This window comes from Nelumbo lutea, chromosome 2 (genome assembly GCF_056320005.1).
Source record: "Nelumbo lutea isolate HS-2025 chromosome 2, American lotus-T2T, whole genome shotgun sequence".
In the NCBI taxonomy this organism is placed as follows: Eukaryota; Viridiplantae; Streptophyta; class Magnoliopsida; order Proteales; family Nelumbonaceae; genus Nelumbo; species Nelumbo lutea.
Genome location: NC_142685.1, coordinates 97,495,497 through 97,518,476, shown reverse-complemented (window position 1 = coordinate 97,518,476; position 22,980 = coordinate 97,495,497). Strand labels below are relative to the sequence as shown.

The following is a 22,980-nucleotide window of genomic DNA, read 5'->3' as shown; positions in this document are numbered from 1 at the left end:
CATTGGACGAGCCAAAGACTAGAATCTCTTGGAGAAGGGGTTTGGTGACCAGGAAGAATCAGAGAAGAAGAAAAAAGGGAAGGGGAACAGCTCGGTTCTGTTTTTGAAGCTCGACTGTGTTTGGACTGTTGAAGCTCAAACTGTAAGTTGTGCTCAGTTTTCTGGTTTTGTTTTGTATTACCTTTGACTGTGTTTGGACTGTTGAAGTGTCCGAAAATCCTAGCTGTTCTGTACTACCTTCAACTGCATTAAATCTGGTTTAACCCAGAAATTTTTGGGCTGTTTTTCTCTTCTTCTTGGACTATTAAAACCTGCCAAAACATCCTTGTAACAAGGCTGTGTATTGTTACTCTTGTTCGGCTGTTTTAGGGGGTTGTACGAACTGTTTTTGGGGTCTTTTCTCTTCCTTGACAGTAGGGTTGTCTCTATTGCCCACACTGTGTTTGTGAAAAGGTGTATTCAGCAATACCGATTGGTACTTACTCTTCTTGGCTGAGTGTACAACCTTGAAAAGGTACTTCGGCTGAGTGCACAGTGCCTAGGAGTTTCTGATTACTTCTTGAAGCCTGAACTCAGTGTGTTGCCTCCTTGTGGTCGGCTGAACTCAGTTATTGCTTGTCCTTATTCAGTACAATTGTAGAAGTCATCTGAAATCATATTTGGAGTGTTTACATGATGTACTCCTCAAGGTTTGAAAACAAAAGTGGTGCTGAATATGGACTAGGTCAGGGGACTCCAAGTGATTCCTTATTGACTGTGACCACAGTTAAATTAGATGGAACTAATTATCTGGCATGGTCACAATCAATAAAGATTCATGTTTGTAGTAGAGGAAAGTGAGGGTTCATTTCCGGGAGTAAGAAGGCTCCCCCAGAAGATGATCCATCCTACGAGAAGTGGATGCAAGAAAATTACACTGTCATTGGGTGGTTTGTGAAGTCAATGCAACCACAAATTAATCAACACTACCTATGGATGAATTCAACAAAAGAAATTTGGGACAGTGTTGCAGAAACCTATTCCCAAAAACTCATTGTGGCCCGGGCATATAAATCGAGAAGTGATGTAAAGAATTTAAGGCAAGGGGAGAAACCTCTTGTTGTATATTTCTCAACCCTGAAATCCCTATGGCAAGAGATTGACCTAATAGAAACTGTAACTTGGGACACCACTAATGATGCAGAGACCTACAGAAAATTACTTGAAAGGAACAGGGTTTTTGAGTTCTTAACTGGACTAAACCCGGAATATGATATCACAAAACAGAATATTCTTTCCAAGGAGTGTGTATCTTTGTCACAAGCTTATGCATTGGTGAGTAGTGAAGAGAGCAGAAGGGCTGTTCAGGTTCAAGGGGCAGATATTAATGATCACTTTGCCAAGCTTATGCATGGAACTTCTAGTGGTACAGGAAAGAAAGAAGTTGTATGTGAGTACTGCAAGAGGCCGAAGCACACCAAAGACAAGTGCTGGAAGTTACCTCCTAATCTTGTTCCCATCCGGTTTCAGAAAAAATATGATAGTAAAAGATCAGGAAGTGCAAATGTAGCTGTCGGGCCAGATAGTGAAGAGATGTCTGCTTTTGCACAGTTACCAGCTGCTACTCCTATTGATATGAGTCATAAATTCTCAGCCTCAGAAGGGACATTGTTAGAAGACAAAGGAATCTTTCAGAGACTTCTTGGGAAACTTTTGTATCTATGCATGACGGCCAGATATTGCATATGCAGTCAGTTGCATTAGCCAATTCATGCATGCTCCTTGAGACACTCATTTGGCAGCTGCAAAGAGAATCCTATGTTATTTGAAGGGCTCCCCAGGAAAGGGTATTCTGTTTGCCAAGCATGGTCATATGAAACTTGAAGCTTACACCGATGCTGACTGGGTCGGGAACATTGATGATAGAAGATCTACCTCTGGGTATTGCAGCTTGGTAGCTGGTAATGTTGTTTCTTGGAGAAGCAAGAAACAATCGGTTGTTGCTCGGTCTTCTCCTGAAGCAGAATAAGGGCCATGGCACATGGGGTTTCTGAATTATTATGGCTAAAATCTTTGATGGAAGAACTTGGAGTTGAATATGACAAGCCAATGATGGTTGTACTGTGATAATCAGGTTGCCATCAACATTGCTCACAACCCAGTGCAACATGATAGAACCAAGCATATTGAAGTTGATCGACACTTCATTAGGGAAAGGGTCTCTTCGGGTGAAGTGTGTCTTCCTTTCATCACATCTGAAGGACAGTTGGCAGATTTTCTTACCAAAGGCATTCCCAAGGCAAAACTTCAGCATGATACCAGCAAGCTTGGCATGATTGACATCTATGCTCAGCTTGAGGGGGAGTGTAGAGAAGATGGGCCGAATGGCCCATAGGTTGTTTATTCTTCTTGTTATTTTGGGCCCATCCTGTCAATATTAAGTTATTTCTTAAGTTCTTTGTAAATTCTTGCCCAACTAAGGGCCTCCTTGTAATTACTCAAATATATCTAATAAAACAGTGTTAGAGGGCTGAGATAGAGAGTGTTCGAAAAACCTTTTCTCAGAACCCTCATTGCAGAACACACAAGTCTCCTCTCCTCTCTTCAGTTTCAACAATCTTGAAGTCCTTGGTTCCGTCCTTGAGTCAGCTTTCTGTTTTGGATTGTGAGTCGTGTTAGTTTGGGAAACACCATCGTGTTCCCTTTAGTTCTAGGGTTGATAACCGTGTGTCGAGTCCTTTTTATTTAGTTCATTCAGATGTTTGGGGTCTTTATAAAGTAATGTCATATAATGGATACAGATATTGTCATTTTTGTGGATGATTTTTCAAGGATGACGTGGCTCTATTTAATGAAAGAAAGAAGTGAATTGTTTACCATTTTTCAAAAATTTTATGCTGAAATTCGTAACCAATTTGGTACCCACATCAAAGTTTTTCGTTCTGATAATGGCCGAGAATATTTATTCTCATCATTTCAGGAATACTTGGACCAACACGGCATTATACATTAGACCTCGTGTACCTACACCCCACAACAAAACGGGGTAGTTGAGAGAAAGAATTGCCATCTCCTTGAAACAACAAAATCCCTAATGCATCACATGCATGTTCCCAAACCTTTTTGGAGTGATGCAGTGCTTATCTCTTGTTTTCTGATTAATCGGATGCCCGCGTTCATCCTTGATGATCAGTCTCCGTTTCAGGTCTTGTTTCCCTCTTTGTCTCCGTTCCCTCTTACACCGAGAGTTTTTGGGTGTGTCTGTTTTGTCCATAATTTGGGTCCTGGGAACGACAAGTTTGATGCCCGTTCTCTCAAGTGCATCTTCCTTAGCTATTCTCGGACCCAGAAAGGGTATAGGTGTTACCATCCTGGTTCTCGACGGTCCTTTGTGTGTGTTGATGTCAGTTTCTTTGAGTCTACTCCGTTCTTTTTGGGGTCTGGTGATGCTTCTTCCTCCTCATCACCCTTCATCCCATTTCTAATTATGTTTCTCTTACTCACCTTTCCGCTTCCCATCGCCAGTTTGTTACCTTGTTATCATCAGTTATTGTTCCTAAAGATGTCCAGGAAGCCCTTGCCTCTCCAGGGTGGTGCCGTGCCATGGAAGAAGAACTCTCAGCCCTTCATCATAATCATACTTGGGACCTCATTGCTCTTCCTCCTGGGAAGCAAGTTGTTGGTTGTAAGTGGGTTTATACGGTTAAGTATCTGCTTGAAAGTAGTGTTGAACGCCTGAAAGCGTGATTAGTTGCAAAAGGGTACTCCCAAACCTATGGCATTGATTACACAGAGACCTTCTCACCGGTTGCTAAGATAGGATCAGTTCGTGTTGTGATCTCTCTTGCAGCCATGTATGAGTGGCCACTATATCAGCTTGATATCAAGAATGCCTTTTTGCATGGTGACTTACTCGAGGAGGTTTACATGGAGCAACCTCTAGGGTTTGTTGCTCAGGGGGAGGATGGTAAGGTGTGCAGACTAAGGAAGGCTATATATGGGCTTAAACAGTCTCCTCGAGCATGGTTTGGTAGGTTCAGTGAGGTGGTAAAGAAGTTTGGCATGAAACAGTGCAAGGTTGACCATTCTATATTTAGTCATGACTCTCCGAGAGGAAAAATACTGTTGGTGGTGTATGTAGATGATATTGTTATTACTGGGAATGATAACATTGGTATTGATAGGCTGAAGACTTATCTGCAGGATCACTTTCAGACAAAGGATCTGGGTAAACTGAAATACTTCTTGGGGATATAGGTAGCGAGGTCCAAGTATGGGATTAACCTGTGCCAGAGGAAGTATGTGCTTGATTTGCTAGAAGAAACAGGCTTGTTGGGTGCCAAACCAGCTGAAACACCCATGGACACAAATATCAAGCTAAGCAGTGATATGGGTGAAGTGTTTGAAGACCCTGGCAGATACCGACGACTTGTGGGCAAACTGAACTACCTAACCATTACCAGACCAGACATCTCATTTGCAGTTAGTGTGGTAAGCCAGTTCATGCAAAAACCTTTGACTCCTCATTGGAATGCGGTTCTGAGAATTGTGAAGTATCTAAAAGGGGCCCCGGGTCGCGGTCTGATATACAAGAGTGGGGGAAAACTTGAAATAGAAGGGTATTCTGATGCTGATTGGGCCGGTTCTATGTCTGATAGGCGGTCTATTACAGGCTATTGCACGTTTCTGAGAGGTAACCTGGTGACATGGAAAAGTAAGAAGCAGACGATTGTGGCAAGAAGCAGTGCAAAGGCAGAATATATGGCTATGGCGCATACCGCTTGTGAATTAGTGTGGCTAAGGAACCTTCTACAGGAAGTAGGGTACAACATTAACACTCCAATGAAGCTCTATTGTGATAATCAGGTTGCAGTTCATATCTCCTCTAATCCAGTGTTTCATGAAAGAACCAAGCACATTGAGGTTGATTGTCACTTTGTGAGGGAGAAGGTGCTGAATGGAGAGCTGACACTACACATGTTAATACAGGAAATCAGTGGGCTGACTTATTTACAATAGGCTTGAGTCGGGGAAGAGTGGACTACATATGTAACAAGCTGGTGAGAGCTTGAGGGGGAGTGCTAGCATAGGGGTATTTCTGTCTTTATACCTTGATTGATGTTGCTGATCTGTAATGTTGGGTTGAAACATGTGCTCTTAACTTAAGTAAGGGCACATAGGTCTTTTCAGTTATGTTTTAATAATAATATAAATACTTACTGGTCGACTGGGAGAAGTCATGTTGACTCTTTCAGTTCGAACCAGAATTCTCTCTTCTCTCTTTCTCTCTTTCTCTATCACACTTTCTTCTTCTACATTACTGAACTCAGTCAGGCCGAACTCTAAGGTAGACCTGAATTCTAACAAACTCCCCATGGAGGAATGCGTTCTTTACGTCCATCTGACGAATTGTCCACTGTTTGGCTGCAAATATAACCATCAGAAGTCGTACAGTGGTCATTTTTTCTACGGGAGCAAAGGTCTCCTCATAGTTTATCCCATATTCCTATTTATAGCCTTGTGAAACCAGCCTAGCCTTGTATCTGTCTAGGCTCCCATCAGATTTCAGTTTCATAGGGTAGACCCAGAGACTTCCTATGAGAGATACCTCAGGTGGAGCTTTAACCAAGTCCCAGGTGTCATTCTTAAGAAGAGCTTAGATCTCAGAGTCCATGGCATCTTTCCAGTGTGCTACTACTACAACCTGTTGGTAAGATCTGGGAATGTCTGCGGTCAGGTGGGCGAGAAATTCTAGAAGAACGACGTAAGGTGGGCGCAATAGATTTAAGGGGAGGATCAGGTACACTTACTGGGGCAGTTGGAGTGACTAGATCAATATCTGGTGGTAGAGAGAAGAGGGGCATTGAGACTGATGTAGATTGTTGCCTCTTGAAGTAAGTTTGAAGTTGTTGTGGAGGTGAAGTTGGTATGATCGAGGTACCTATAGAATCAAAATTGTGCAACAAAGAAGTAGGAGATGGAAATTTCACAATATGTTCAAAGAAAGACACTCTCAAGGAAGATTACACTATGAGAAATTGGAATATGACGGACCACGGACCGAAGGATCATAGCAAAGGAATCCCTTATGTTCAAACATGTACCCCACAAAGGCATACAAATTTGCTTGTGCAGTTCATGAGGTGGGAGGTGAATAGACTTGTTCATGGGCCGGGTGGCCTGACGGGCAGGCCCGGCCCGACCTATAACTAAACCTAAAAACCCTAGTCGAAGACACCCTCTTTTTTTCATCTCTTTGCCTCTTTCCTTTCTTTTTCTAGCCGAACCAATCTTCTCCACATCCTCCACAGTTGTCAGCCTCACACTCTCAGGCAACCACACAACCGGCGAGGCGGCGAACATTCACCAATCCTCACTCCTCTCTCTCTCTCTCTCTCTCTCTCTCTTAGACGCGAACTGATCACTGTTAAACTTAAAATTGCAAGTCGCAGCTCATAGACCACAGTCACTGCGAACCCAGTTCCGGCGAACACATTCACCAGCGAACACAATCGGGCTTTGGGCTCGGGCTCGAGCTTCGGGCTTTTTATCAGGGCCGGGCTCGGGCCCAAGTTGTAGGGCCGTTGGTCGGGCCGGGCTCGGTCTCGGGCCTAACAAATTTTCATTAATGAAGAGTAAAAGCTCGACCCAAGCCCAGCCCGACCCAGCCCATGAACAGACCTAGAGGTGAACAAAACAAGCACAACCAAAGACCCTGAGCATAAATACATCTGGAGGTTTATGAAAAAGAGAATGAAAAGGAGAAGAATTGTTTAAGACATAAAGGAAGACGATTTATGAGTGTTTCGACTGTTGCTATAGTAGTCCGAACAGGAAGAGGAGAAGAAGAAGAAGAAGAAGGGTCTTTCGAAAATCTGATGGGTTAACCCCTTCAGTCGACCCCCTTAATCTATATTAGATTCTAATCATAGTTACAAAGACAGAAATAACCTTACTTAAGTGATAGTCAGATAGTTCATCTTTCCCACTAGTTGTCTATACCTTCTAGGATCTTCAAATACTTTTCCTGTATCACTGCTCAACTTAACATTTGGTTCCATAGGGGTCTCAGATGGTTTTGCACCTAACAGTCATGTTTCTTCCAATAGATGAAGGACATATTTCCTTTGGCACAGATTCACACCTTGTTTTGACCAGGCAACCTCTATTCCCAAGAAATACTTTAATGAGGAAACAAGATGGAGAAGGGGGACCGACCATGAAGAATAAAAGAGGGCATCCGATTAATGAGGAAACATGCAGTGAGTACAGCATCACTTCAAAACCATTTAGGAACATGCATGTGGTGAAGCATAGACCAAGCAATTTCAAGAAGATGACGATTCTTCCGTTCAGCCACCCCATTTTGTTGAGAGGTGAAAGCACACGAGGTCTGATGAATAATGCCATGTTCTAAATACTGTTGAAATGCAGTAAGAAAGTATTCACGACCATTATTTGAACGAAGAATTTTGATTGGAACACCAAATTGTGTGCGTATTTCAGCATGGAATTTTTGAAAAATGGAAAATAATTCACTTCTTTCTTTCATTAAGTAAATCCATGTCATTCTTGAACAATCATCAATAAAGGAGACAAAATACTTGTACCCATTATAAGACTCTATTTTGATTGGACCCCAAACATCTGAGTGAACCAAAGAAAAAGGGCTCAACATACAACTCTCAACTCTTAGACTGAAAGACACACGACGGTGTTTACCAAACTGACATGACTCACATTGTAAAACTGACAACTGACTCAATTATGGGACCAACATCTTGAGGACCTTGAGAGATGGATGTCCCAGTCGGCAAAGCCATTGTAGAGGAGTAAGGGAAGTCTGAAGTGCAATTGAAGATCCAGCGCCGTCAAGGTAATACAATCCACCAGCTTCATGCCCCCCACCAATCTTCTTCCCCGTCTTGAGATCCTGAAAAACACAAGTGGAAGGAAAGAAGGTAACAGAACAGTTAAGAGCTTTGGTTATTTTACTAACAGACATAAGATTGAATGGAAACTTAGGTATGTATAAAACAGATGATAAAGGGACAAAAGCCAAGTCAACATTACCAACATCACAGATGTGAGATGAGGACCCATTGGCAAGTGTAACAGTTTGTGGTGTGGAGGTGTCAGCAAGAGAAGAGAACACACAAAGAGTCCCGGTCATATAATCTGAGGCTCCAGAGTCAATAATCCAGGAAGGAGTTTTAGATGACATGCAAGCGATACCTGATTGGGCATATGTGGCAGTGGTATGCTGTGAAGTAGTTTGAAGGAACCGTTCATACTCATCACGCGAAACACTCACCATCTCCCTCCCAGAAGTAGATGTAGATGTGGAAGGTGTTAGGTCTGCCAGGTTACTGTCACTAATAGCAATCTCGCCTGCTACAGCATGATTAGCCCATTTAGAAGGAGGGCCATGTAGATCATAACAGAAATTCACTGTGTGTCCATCTCTACCACAATGAGTACACTTCCTTGTAGAGTTATTTTTTCCTCTGCCACGGCCTCCCCTTGAGTCACGGTCACCCCTACCAATCATGGAATTGCCACGGCCCCCTCTGGAATGACCTCCCCCTCTTGTACTATGTCCACCACCTCTAGCTGTCACAAGTGATGATCTATCATACTGTGTGGGGTTCTCTGTCTGGCCCAAAGAGATTCTACGAAGTCTTGAAAATACTTCCTCAAGTGTAGGAAGAGTAGAGCCCCCCAATATTTGAGCTCTAACTGGTTCATATTCCGACTTCAGCCCCACTAAAAATCTTGTAACATCTAGCTGCTCCCTTTGCTATTGCTGAACTTGAATATCTAGAGTAAGGGGATGATAGACATTGAGTTCATTCCTTATATTCTTCATGCAGGCATAGTACTCTTCTAGTGTTTTGGTTCCTTGTTGTAAATCAAAGTACTGATATACTCTTATTGTGTTATCTTGTCCAGAATATAGCTTCTTAGCATGCTCCCATATATCCTTAGCCGTATCAAGGAACATGAAGTTGGCACTGATTTTGGGTTCCATACTATTCCACAGCCAAGTCATGATTTGAGCATCTTCTTGTTCCCAATCATCAAACCCTGGAGAGTCAACCGGTGGCTTCTCATCTCTAACATGCTTTGCTTTCTTCTTTACCTTGAGAAAAACTTCCACTGATTTAGCCCATGGAACATAGTTCTCCCCATTTAGCTTAATTGAGGTCATTTGTACTCCTAGGTAGTCGGAGGAAATTACTACACTAGGTTTCTGATCATTGTAGCCATCTCCTATTGCTGCCATTGTACTCTTTCACAGTTGTCTCTAACTTTACTTCTCAGCTACAAGCTGATTGATGTTGTTCACAGTTTGATATTTCAGTACCTATTGCAGCCTCTAAACACCACTGCTGACTTCACACACTTGTTCTTATTGACACTACTGCTGACTTCACACACTTATGTCCCACATAAGCATCAGTTTACCATTCACTAATCACAAGTAGAGGCCTTCTTACAACCACTCAACCACCACAACACAGCCAAATCTGCTGCACCCAGTTCAGACTTATTTAACACACTTAAGAGGGCATTACACAACCACAAGGAGTTCGGCAAGGTCACTGCATTCTACCTTACACCACTCGGCCACTTACAGCAGCCCTAACACCATTCAACGACTTACAGCAGCCCTACACCATTCGGCTACTGCACACACAGCCCTTCCTAGGGCAACAATGAACCTAGTTCTCTAGGTTCTACTCAGTACTAACAACTTCTTGTAGGGTTTCTACCCAGAAATATATGTAACACTAGAAGAAAGAGAGAACCGACCTTCCTTTGAGAATATCAATCAACCATTCACTACTGAAGTCACTTTCCTTGTTGAAGGTTATGCGCAGCAGAGAGACAAGCTGTAGTGTTTCTGACCTAGGGCGAACCAGTTCTCTCCATCGACTGATCAGAAACGAAGGTTAAGAGTCATGAACAATGCTGAGGTGCTTTACCAACTAACTTAGGTCAGGAGCATGGCTCTGATACCATGTTTCGACTGTTGCTACAGTAGTCCGAACAGGAAGAGGAGAAGAAGAAGAAGAAAAAGAAGAGAAGAAGAAGAAGGGTCTTTCGAAAATCTGATGGGTTAACCCCTTCAGTCGACCCCCTTAATCTATATTAGATTCTAATCATAGTTACAAAGACAGAAATAACCTTACTTAAGTGTGGGGCAGAGTAAGTCTAATAACACTGCCACATAAGCAAGTTACTTAATAAACAGAAGAAGACTAAACTACCCCTATTCAGCACATCTTAACAATGAGATGCACAGCAGTGCCGGCCGCCTCCACCCAAAACCAAGAGGGTACATGGGAATCTTGTAGATGTGTTGTTCTGACTACACTCAAAATATGTCCATTCTTTCTTTCTGCTACCCAATTTTGTTGTGGGGTACCTGGACAGGTTTTTTGGGATTGAATTCCATGTTTTAAGTAGGTTTGAAAATCCACATCAAACTACTCTCCCCCCGAGTCCGATTGTACCACACATATTTGGGCATCAAATTCGGTAGTAGCATAAGCATGAAAGTGTTTAAATACAAAATAAACTTCAGATTTTTTCGAAGAAAATAAAACCAAATAAAACGGGTGCAGTCATTAATAAAGATTACAAAATACTTGTAACCCAATCGTGAAATAACAGGGGACGACCAAACATCACTATGTATTAAATAAAAGGGAACTATAGCATGCTCAAAGTGAGAAGGAAAGGTAAAATGTGACACTTACATAAACCACAAGTAATGCAATCTTTATTAACATTCTTAAAAGAAGTAGCAGAAACATGTAAACTACCAAAAGCAAACGATTGATCAAATTTCTTAGAAAAATGTTTATGCCACAACTTCCAATCATTATTACAATTAAAAGACTCAAAACCAGAAGTAGTAGAAAGCAAACACGAAGTAGAGATGGGCTCAGCCTTATTCTTTTCAAACTCTAGAGCAAATAGTCGTCCTAGTCTAAGCCCCTTCCCTTTCACCTCCCTAGTTTTCCGGTCTTGCATCAATCAACCATCAGAAGAGAATGAAGCAATGAATTATCAAGAAAAAAAAGGGAATGAAACAATGTTACTTTCCTGTACAAATTGGCCAACAAAAATCAAATTGGTGGTTAGCTTAGGCACAAATAAGGTTTTGGGTAAATGAAAAGGAGAGGACTTAGAAGTAGATAAATACCAAGCATATCTACTTTTTCACCATTGTAGTGACAATGTTTTTATTGGAAAGATGGGGTTTGGGGTACTAACCAAATGTGGCCCTTTTCATATGGCTACAGGCTCCAAAGTCAATAAACCAATGGTGATTTGGTGAAGGACAATAGGTCGACGACTTACCAAACAAACCAATAGCAGAGAAGGCTGAAGAGATGACCGAGGACAAGAGTTGTCGAATCCATTCTTCATACCTGCAACCAGAAGTGTCATTTTGGCCAGCCATTGAAGTAATGGAGGAGGCATCTAATCCCTCTATAGCAGTCTGATAGGCTTTGTAGCTTCCTTTCTTCTGATTTGACCCACCACTTTTCTGGAGCTGAGTGGGGCAACAGTACAAGGAAGAAGAGAGAAGGAAGAAGAAGTAAGAGCAACAGTACAAGAGAAGAAGATGGCGAAAAGAGAAGGAAGAAGAAGAAGGTTCGAATTATCTTCCCTTTCTCCTCTAATCCTTTTTTATTAAGAATTAATGTTAGAGTAATGACAAGTATGCCCTTAAGTGGGCGGCCAACTAGGTAGTAACATAAAGAGAGTAAACAAAAAAAAAATAACAGACCCATTAGCCAACAAGAAAAGAAAAGATATTACAAGAGAAGATACTAGGACCCATTCGACCCAGTCTCTTTACACTCCCCCTCAAGCTGAGCATAGATGTCAATCATGCCCAACTTGCTTATATAGTGTCATTTTCCCTCTTGGAACTCCCTTGATCAAGATATCAGCCAATTGTTCGTCTGATGTGATAAATGGAAAACAAACTTCTCCGGAGGAAACTCTTTCTCTAATAAAATGACTATCAACCTCAATGTGCTTAGTTTTGTCATGTTGAACAGTACTATGTGCAATGTTGATAGCTACTTGGTTGTCACAGTAGAGCATGATTGGCTTCTCCTAGTCAACCCTCAATTCTTCTGAAAGGGATCGTAGCCACAGTAATTCTGACACACCATGTGTCATTGCCCTGTATTCTGCTTCAGCTGAGGATCTAGCAACTATAGATTGTTTCTTAGTCCTCCATGACACAATGTTCCCAGCGACTAGAGCACAATAACTTGAGGTGGATCTCCTATCATCAATACATCCTGCCCAATCAACATCAGTAAAAGCTTCTAGCTTCATGTGTCCATGTTTGGCAAACAGAATACCTTTCCCTGGAGTACCTTTCAAGTAATATAAAACCCTTTCTACAGCAGCTAAATGAGGATCTCTGAGAGAATGCATAAATTGACTAATATCACTTACTGCATAGGAAATATCTGGTCAAGTCATGCAGAGATATAACAATTTCCCAAGCAGTCTCTGAAACACCCCCTTATCAGATAAAAGCTCACCATCTATAGGAGAAAGCTTACGATTGGGATCAATAGAAGTGGAGATTGGTTTAGCCCCAAGTTTACCAGTCTTAGCAAGGAGGTCAAGGACATATTTATGCTGAGAAATCAAGATACCATTCTTAGATCTAGCAACTTCAATGCCCAAAAAATACCGAAGATCTCCCAAATCCTTGATCTCAAATTCAGAGTTGAGAAATATTTTTAGTTTACTGACCTCTTGAGTGTCATTACCCGTGACCACAATATCATCAACATAAACTATCAAGAAGGTCACCAGAGAGCCATTTTTCTTCAAGAACAGGGTATGATCAGATTGAGTTTGTGTGTAACCAAAGGAGACAAGAGCAGCCCTAAGCCTCTCAAACCAAGCCCAAGGAGACTGTTTGAGACTATAAATAGATTTATGCAGTTTACATACCATGCCTTGCATTTCCTTCCCATACACCCCTGGAGGCAAAGACATATAGACCTCTTCATGTAGGTCTCCATTCAAGAAGGCATTTTTAACATCAAACTGGTGTAGGGGCCAATCAAAAGTAGCGACTAGAGATAACAAAACCCGACTGAGGTCATCTTAGCTACAGGAGCAAATGTCTCAAGATAGTCAAAAACATACATCTGAGTGTAGCCCTTAGCAACCAACCTAGCCTAAAACCTCTCAATAGATCCATCAAAGTGATATTTAATGGTAAACACCCATTTACAACCCACTGGTTCCTTCCCTTCAGGCAAGTCAACAATATCTCAGGTATGGTTCTTATGCAAATCCAGTTCAGCCATCATAGCCCTCCATTCAGGTTTAGATAAGGCTTCCGTACGGACCTGGGTATCACATGGGAAGAAATAGAGGCAAGAAAAGAGTAGTAGGAAGGAGAGAGAAGGCTGTAAAACAGGTGTTTGGAGATACAATGGGCTGTACACTTCTGCTTGCCCTTGCGGAGATACAATGGGCTGTACACTTTTGTGTGGAAGCATATCCCAGAAAAACACATTTACGAGCCTTAGGTTCAAACTTGTGCCTTTGATGACTGTGAACATGCACATAGCAAGTGCACCCAAAAACACGGAGAGGAAGAGAAAAAATATACTCATCCGGGAAGAGAAGGCTAAAGGGGGTTTTGAAGTTAAGGATCCGGAAGGGCATACGGTTGATCAAAAAAGTAGCAGTAAAAACATCTCCCCATAATTTTATAGGAACATGAGATGCAAAGAGGAAGGATCTGGCAACTTCAACCACATGTCTGTTCTTCCTTTCCGCCACCCCGTTCTGTTGTAGAGTGCAGGAACAAGAACTTTGATTAATAACCCCAAAAGTTTCAAGATAGGTGGAGAGGGTTTTCTCAAAATACTCCTTAGCATTATCAGAGCAGAATATTTTAATCCGAGTGTTAAACTGGGTGAGGATGAGTTCATGAAATTTTTGCACAATAGTTGGTACTTCATCCCTGGATTTCATGAGATAAATCCAAGTGTAACAAGAGTAGTCATCAATAAAAAGGATAAAGTACATGTAACCCCCCCTAGTTGGCAAATGATATGGCCCCCACATGTCAGAGTGAACAATATGAAAAGGAGAAAGAGATTTTTTATTGCTTACTGAATAAGAATGTCTACAATGCTTTGCCAGTTCACACGACTCACAATGAAGACTCAACAAAGCCACTCCCTTAAACATATCTGGAAACAAATGACTCAAAGCAGAAAAAAGACAAATGAACAAACCGAAAGTGACATAACAAGACTTTGTTAACAGAATGACAAAATTGACTGTAAGGCAACTCCATGAGGTGGTCCAAAAGCTCTATCCGTTGTGTCCAGCAAGTATATTCCGTTTGCCTCATGGCCACTCCCAATCATCCTCTGAGATTGCAGGTCCTGAAAAACACAATGAGTGGGAAAAAAGGTTATGCTACAATTCATGGATTTAGTTAAGCTGCTAACAGATTTTGTGTTAAGTTTAGGGACATGAATGATAGAGGATAAATAAAGGGTGTCAGAAGCCTTTATATCCCCTTTACCAGAGATGGGAGCAAGAGACCCATCAGCAAGGGATATTTTCTCTTTGCCAGAGAGAATGTGGTATGAGCAAAAGAGATTAGATAGGCTGGTCATATGATCTGATGCACTGGAATCAATAATCCAAGGGATTTTATGATTACCTGAAACTGAAGCATGATTTGCAGAAGCACGAATACCTGAGTGAGCAAATGCAGATGAAGATGATGTGTTGTTGTTGGAAGAGTGAGATGAAGAAACAATAGGTTCCAAGTGATTTAATAGCCTCCCATACTTTTCAAAATTTGCTTTCATTGCTGCCAACTACTCAATGGTTGATTTTTCTTCACTCTCCTTATTTCCTCCTTCAGGTACTGTAGCAACATTAACTGTCTTAAGCTTTCCTACCTAACTGCCCTTCTTAGAGCTGCTGTTATTCTTAAACCTATCAAGAAGAAGCTCAGGATTAAGCTTCCAGTAGGACCCTTTGGCTTTATTCCATATCTACTCCTTTTTCTCAGTAGGACCCTTTGGCTTTATTCCAGCATGTGCAAAGTGTTCTGTAGGTGGACTCTACAACTAAACCTGTCGCCTACTCTCCTCACTACTTATCATAGCGTATGCCTGGGAAAGAGTAACCTCATCTCTGGTCAAGATATTTTGCCTAATGATGTCAAACTCAGGGTTGAGTCCAATGAGAAATTTAAACACCCTATTTCTCTCCACTAACTTCCTATACATTTCAGCATCATTCTTACTCTCCCATACAACTGTCTCCATAACATCAATTTCTTGCCATAGGGATTTCAGAATATAGTAGTAGATTCTACACTCTTCTCCCCCTGTCATAGGTTCTTCACATCACTTTTCAACTTATAGACTCTGGCTACATTCAACTTCTGTGAATAGGTCTCAGTAACACTGTCCCATATTTCCTTAGCCGAAGACATCCAAAGATAATGCTGACTTATATGAGGTTGCATAGAATTGACCAACCATCCTATGACAGTATAGTTCTCTTGCATCCATCTCTCAAATTCAAGGTCTGTCTCTTTGGGTTTCACTTTACTACCTGTGAGATACCCAGTTTTCCTCTACTATAGACATAAATTCTTGTAGACTGTGCCCAAGCAAGATAATTTGTCCCATCTAGCTTGATTGTGGCAACAACAAAACAACACCACTTCTTGGCAATATCCAGCCAGCTTTAAACTCTCCAAACCCTCTACCAACTAGGCCAGAGATCCTCTGAACTATAGAGAACCTATTTCTTCTCTTAATTTAAGGGTGTATGGGAAAAGAGGAAGAAGAAAAGAATGAAGAAATAGACCTGCTCTGATACCAAGATGTAAATCAGTCCTCAAATATTAGGTGTAAATTTGAAGATTAGAGGGAAAAAAGGAAGAAGAGAAGTAAGAGCAGCAGTACAAGAGAAGAAGATGGCAAAAAGAGAAGGAAGAAGAAGAAGGTTCGAATTATCTTCCCTTTCTCCTCTAATCCTTTTTTATTAAGAATTAATGTTAGAGCAATGACAAGTAGCCCTTAAGTGGGTGGCCAGCTAGGCAGTAACATAAAGAGATTAAACAAAACATAATAACAGGCCCATTAAGAGAGGCCCATTAACCAACAAGAAAAGAAAAGATATTACAAGAGAAGATACTAGGACCCATTCGACCTAGTCTCTTTACAGACTCACCACTTTTCTGGGGCCGAGTGGGGCATTATGTAATGATATGGCCGAACTGTTTGCAATAAGTGCATATATTCTTCTTTTTGCAATGGGAGACAACATGCCCAAACTCCTTACAGTCATAGCACTATTCTTTTGAAAAGTCCTTCTTCCCCTTTGGTTTTGTTGCCATAAAGACAACATCAATGTCGGATTCTTTCCTTCCATCAAGAATGGTTTGTGTAGCAAATCTGGTTTCAACTCTCAAAATTGCCCCAAGAATAGTATGCAGATCAGGGAATGTTCCTTGGTTCAAGATACTAGATTTGACAGCTTCAAACTCAGGTCTGAGATGCATTAGGAAATGCATAATCTTCCTTCTATCGGAGTGCTCTCATATACTTCACACAACAGTCTGATGGACCCTTTCCCATGCGTACAAACTCATACCCTGTCCAGAGGTTAATAAACCCTACATGGTATTCCTGGACATTCCTTTCTCCCTAATAGTATGTAAAAATATCAACTTCTATTTGGTACTGTCTAAAGGTGTTCAATTGTTGATGTACTTTCTCAAGATACTCATACATCTCATAGGCAGTCATGTATCCTCTCATAGGGATTGCAATGTCAGTTTCAATTGATCCTAGAATCCATGATGCAATTTTTGCATTATCAATCTTCCACTGATTAAGACCCTTAATATCTGAATCAGGTTTAGCTACAGATCCATCCAGATATCCCCAAACACCCGTTGAGACATGGAATTGAAAGTTAAACTTCCATAATGCATAGTTCGTACCATTGAACTTAATAGGGAGAACATCCATGCTTTTTGACACCATTGAAAGACAAGAGACAGCAATGCACACTTCCAAGCAAAGGATAGAATTCAAATCAGAAGGTATAGAAAAGTACCTTTCAGTCGATGTCCAGAAAAGGTAACCGTAATAGTTTTCCGAACTCAGAAGTGGATCAAAACCTTTCTAAATCAAAACCGATCCAAACCAAACCAAAGGGATTCAATAGATCTGCTCAGGGTGACACCAGATCTAAAATTTCAGGTTGATCCGATGTCTCTACAAAGAGATCCAAGGAGAAAAAGAAATCTGATGGCACAACAGTCCAGAAAAGTGGTCTGTAAAGTTCTGATCAAAAGCTGCTCTAGAAAGAAGGTTCAAAGGCACTCAAGAGCTTCCCAAATACTGTTAGGGAGTCCTCGAGACTGTAGTAGAAGAGGGGGTTGAAAAGAAACTATATGCAGATCAGATCGTGATCTGCTCTGATACCATGTCAGAGTCAGATCAGAAAGACAGAGAGAAAAGAGAGTACATAGCAGCTTGGTGGGTGTGTCACCTTAAACAGTCGGCACCCTAAAAGAAATATTTATACTAAAGAAAGTAAAAGGACAAATCTGCCCTTAGTATTACAAAAGAAAGTGTTCAGATAAAATAGATGTACAACAAAAGAGAAGCAAAAGTATAAAAATAGCCTTGCAACTAGTTCTTCTCATTGTCTCTACAAGCAAAATCTTGATGGTTTTCCAGAGGCTAATGAATTAGTGGATAAGGGCTGAGGAACTTGGACTTATATGCAATATTGATTCAGAAAAGCATACAAATCATGTGGAGTTTTCTTGAATAAGTTCTATGCCATATGGAGTTTGGTGAAAAATGGAGACCATGGGTTTTTTCCGTATGTCTCATCTGCATTGTTCTTGGCATTGGTTAATGAATTATAGATCATCACCATAATTTTATTTTTCAGTTTCTAGGGAATTGGTTTAAAAACGTATCAACTTAAGCTTAATCAGTTATGTATTACTTCTGTTTCTTCCTTTTCAAATTTTGTTTGATCTTTCCTTTTCTCAATGGCTATTTATATGCTACTTATTCTACAGATAATAGATTCTGATGGTCAATTCACAAAAATTTGATGGTTAATTGTTTGTCAGAAACTGTTCATATGAAGAAAAAAAGTAGTTGTTTGGCTTTCCTTATTTTTGTTTAATTGGATCAGAATATTATTGAATATATACTAGATTATCATTCTGGATTTCAAATCTCTTAGGATTTACTTGATTTGATCCAGGATGGATGACAATGTTTTCTCCAATTTCATGAAGAAAAGGAGAAAGTTTCTCCAATTATTTATACGACAAATTAGTTTGGTTCCCTGTTCCCCCCATTTTATTCAATCAATATGATATTGAACATTGAATTGGTATTTTGATGGTTAATTGAATATCAAAATACTATTCTGTCATGGGTAACAAGTTAATTTTTCCTCTAAAAATTATCATCTTATAATTTTACATTTTTGGTTGATAACTTATTTTGATTTTATATGAATGTTTGTGTTAAACTTGTGCTTCAATGAAAAACAGAATCGGAGGACAATATTAAATTAGCTGTTTAATATTAGCTGCTTGTTGTATAGTTTTATATAATTCATGAATTTTATTTACTACGTTACTTTTGTCTATGCCTTTAAAACCTTGTTTGCACTATACATGTCTTTTTCCATCTTTTCTATTTTTAGTTTTAATAAATTTTCCACCTTTCAATAAGTCCAACTATCTAAACATTGTTTCCAAGATCTGTCCAGTTAAACTGAAACGTGGTATCAGATTCCAAGTGAGTACATAATGAGCCTAACATATTGATTCTAGAAGTTTGTAAAAATAAATACGCTTCTATGATATGAATACATCATAATCAAAGAAAATAATAAAAATATTGCATGTTGATTTAATAGATAATGCAACTTATAATTTCCATTAATCGAAAAAGCCTAATAGTTTGATTCTTATAATATTTATAACAGGTAAGACTATTTCATGATTGATGAGATGAAGAACAAAGAACATCTGGCATGAAGATAATGATGATACAGCACTAAACTTCCAATACAAAATATAAATAATGATATTATAAGGGTGTATAGAGATAAAACCCACATTGGAGAAAACCTTCTCCCAGTTTCCTGTACTCTGAAGCCAACATTTGCAAAGAGCAACAGCAAGGCTAGCATTTATGAACTGATGATCACCAGACAAGCTAAGTTTTATTCTGTCCCATCGTTTAGGGTCAAGTGGAGGCACAACTTCCAAGGGAACCTACATTTGTTAAGATGATATAAGGTGAAATTACTGCTACTAATTCACGTGATACAATGAGATAATAACAGCTTGCAGATGAACTAAAATAGGCCATTTATTGCTGAGAACCATGTTTCTACACCAAGATGAATCCCAATGTTAAAAGAGAAAGAAATGATAGGAGGTGCCCTACAAGACAACATCAGAGATCTCCTAGGTGTAGACACCTAAGATTGTATCATTTGTATATTAAATTTAAAAGAAAAAAAGATATTACCAAATGTTGGAAGGGGTGGACTGGATACAGACATAACAGTTGGCATTTTTTGCAAGAAGTGGCTGCTCTCAGACTCAAACATGTTTTTTCATTCTTATCAATACTAGATTTTACCACTACATCAAGAATCACATTAATGAAATCTACTTTGGTCAACCTACCTGTTTACTACCTGTTAGTGTTTAGAATACCGATTGGGATAAGTAGAAGCATAGAGAAGTTGATGAGGGATTTTTTATGGGAGCCAGGGGAAGAGAAGAAGGACAATAGGATAGGCAGGGAGGTGGTGTATAGAAGTAAGAAATATGGGGAGTTAGGTCTTGGGAGAGAGAAACATGGCACTGTTGGGGAAATGGTTGTAGAGATTGACAACGGATAGAAGAAATTGTGGGCAAAGATGATAGTATTCATGGACTTGTGGGTTGTGGCGGATGGTTGGGACTCTGGAACTTTACCTCTCTTCTTACCACATATCAGGTATCATCCCAGATCTAGGAATCTTGTCAAATTTTGGGATCATGTTTGGGTAGGCAACCTACCACTAAAGACACAATTCCCCTCCCTTTATACCCTTTTCAACGGGAGGAACCTATCTCCTATTTTCTGGATCCATCTAATGCAATTGTTGGGTGTAACTGGGATCTGAGCTTTGTAATCATGAAATGAACAGTGTCATAAACCCATTACCTAGCTTGAACGGGGCGTGTTTAGAAGTTGGTAAAAGGGATAAGAGAATTTGGACCCTGGTACCTTCACGTGTATCTCTTTTTTCTCATCCCTTATTCAACTGAGTGTAAGTCAAAGGCCTTCCTTCCCATTTAGGGAGATTTGGAGTTTACCTGTCCCGAATAGGGTGGGTGTCTTGTGCTGGGAAATGTATTTGGAAAGAATCAATACTTGTGAGCTACTGCAAAGAAAGAAACCTAAGTGGTGCCTCTCCCCTCACTAGTGCTCCCTCTGCAAAGTTAAAGGTGAGAATTGCTATCACTTATTAATCTCCCAGCTTTGTTCTTCTTCAATTTGGGAATGGTTCTTTTTTTTTATTTGGGTACAAGTGGAACCCTTCGCCTAATGTAAAAGCTTGTTTGCTCCTACCATTGTAAGCTGGTCAAAGAAGAGGGGAAGAATGCTTTGGATGTGCACAAGGGCAACAATATGTTGGACAATTTGGGAAGAGAAAAACCAACGAGTATTTCTTGAAAAAGAACGAAGTAGAGAAGCTATTACCATCAAGGTGGTCCATTGGGTGAAGTCATCAGATCTCTTCAAGGATGTTTTTGGGGGAGAGGTGATGAGAAATTAGAGAGTGGTAGCTAGTTCTTCCTCCTTTAGGGTGGTGGTTAGGCCTATTTCGTCCCCACCCCCTAGAGGTTTTGTTAAGCACAACTTTGATGGTAGTAGTGAAGGCAACCTGGCCATCTGGCATTGGAGGAGTGTTTAGGAATGAGGAGGGAAATGTCATTGCATTTTACTGAGGTCCAATTGGAATTATGGTAGTTATGGAAGGGATTCAAAAGGCTAAGAAGCTGAACATCAGGAAGTTGTTAATTGAACTAATTTTCTTCTTAATTAATGATGTTGATTCTGTTATTGATAAAGAGAATACACCCCATTAAAATTTAAAAATACTTTCTAAAAATAATTAAATTGATGTAAGTGTGTCATCTCAGTTTGGAAAGAAAAAAATACAAGCTAACATGCATGAAAAATTATAACTTAAAAAAGTCCAGATTTGACGGTTGTGGATGAGAAGCTATCATAGCAACAGCCACTAGTTTGGATAAGGGAACATAAAATTAAGTATTTATGTGAAAATAGGTGGCATGGCCAAAATAAAGAAAACACTATTAAAATGTATGTGTGCCAAGATCAACTTGGACAAAGGAAAATTTTAAAAATAAGACCGGCATCTGATTTGACAGGTTCGTTGCTGTAGGGAGTTTCAGGTTGTCATAGATCAAATGAACATATTCGGGAGAAGGTCTCATGGTGCTTGTTGTTTTCTAATGACATTGTATTAACTGATGAAACTAATAAAGGATTAAATGCAAAATTAAGTTTATGGAAAAATAACTAAGAAACAAGAGGTTTTAAAATAAGTAGAACCAAAACAAAATATATGCAATGTAAATTTAATAATAACAGGAACACAAACTAGGGTACACTTAGGATTGGAAACTAGGAGAAAACTCAATGTAACCTTTTCCATTATGATGGCTCAATAATTCATAACAAGGGAGGGATTGAGGAGGATGTTGCCTATGAAATTCGAGTATGATAGGCAAAATAGAGGGGGTGCATCCAGAGTCTTATGAAATAGGAAAATACTAACTTAGTTAAAAAGGAAAATTCTATAAAAAAATAGAGCATAGTGTTGAGCAATCAAGAAACAACATGTCCAAAAAATGAGGGTTGCAGAAATGCATATGCTGAGATGGATGAGTGGAAAATGAGATGGTTTAATCACGTGCATAGAAGATGATCTACATCACCCATAAGAAGAAGCGATCTGTTACAAGTTGAAGGGGCCAGAAGGGTTAGGGGCAAACCAAAGAAGTCTTGGGTTAAAGTAGTAAGAAATGATTTAAATCTTCTTAATTTAAACAATGAATCTGACACTAAAACTAATTGAATGCAAAACATGATTCATGTAGCCGACCCCATATAGTTGGGACATGACTTAGATGATGATGGTGATGAAGATGATGGGTTACATGAACACTTGAAGGCTAGGACACCAGACTAGACTATTATGGATAGGGGCACAAGTTGGGCTAGGGTAGGTTGGGTTGAGGGCAACCCTAGCCCAATCAGAGGTTATGAACCCTCAACCCTAACCCTAAAACCCAACCCAACTTAGACAAGCCAAATCCTAACTCTACCTAAAATCCCTCAACCCTAAGCCAACCCAACCCAAAGTTGACTTCGGGTTGGGATGGGCTTGTATTGGGCCCAACCCAAACTTACATGCTCTTAGAATCTCATACAATCTCTCAAATATATTTTTCATAAAAATTTGTTTGTTTGATGTTTTTATTGGCTCTTTTAGTATAAAAGTGAGAACAACAAATGTTTCAAATGATTAGTCTTTTATAGGTTATGATAGTATTTAGTGGGACTGTACAAATATCATTCATGTCACACATCAGATGATAGATATCACATATATAAGTATGATATATGTATGCAGATTTGTCTTAGACGATAAGTAAAAATAAAGTCGAGTTCAGGTTGGGTCGGGTTGCCTGAAGGGTCAACCCTAAGCCAACATTAAGTTAAATCAGGTTCATACTTTTCAACCCTGACCGTAACCTGATCATGAACTGACCTTTTCAGGTTGGGTTTGAGCTAAACCAGCCCAAGTTGCAGCCCCAAT

At 40.0% G+C, this 22,980-nt stretch overlaps 1 protein-coding gene across 4 annotated transcripts in view; it reads right to left on the bottom strand.

The window, feature by feature from the left end:
• Window positions 1–22,980, bottom strand: part of DFC (DHFS-FPGS homolog C) — a 130,870-nt gene that overhangs the window by 45,233 nt on the left and 62,657 nt on the right. For all 4 annotated transcript variants that reach the window (XM_088971567.1, XM_088971569.1, XM_088971568.1 and 1 more), the window contains exon 12: window positions 19,187–19,345. In XM_088971567.1, the coding sequence (XP_088827693.1) occupies window positions 19,187–19,345 (159 nt within the window). The remainder of the gene's footprint in view (window positions 1–19,186; window positions 19,346–22,980) is intronic.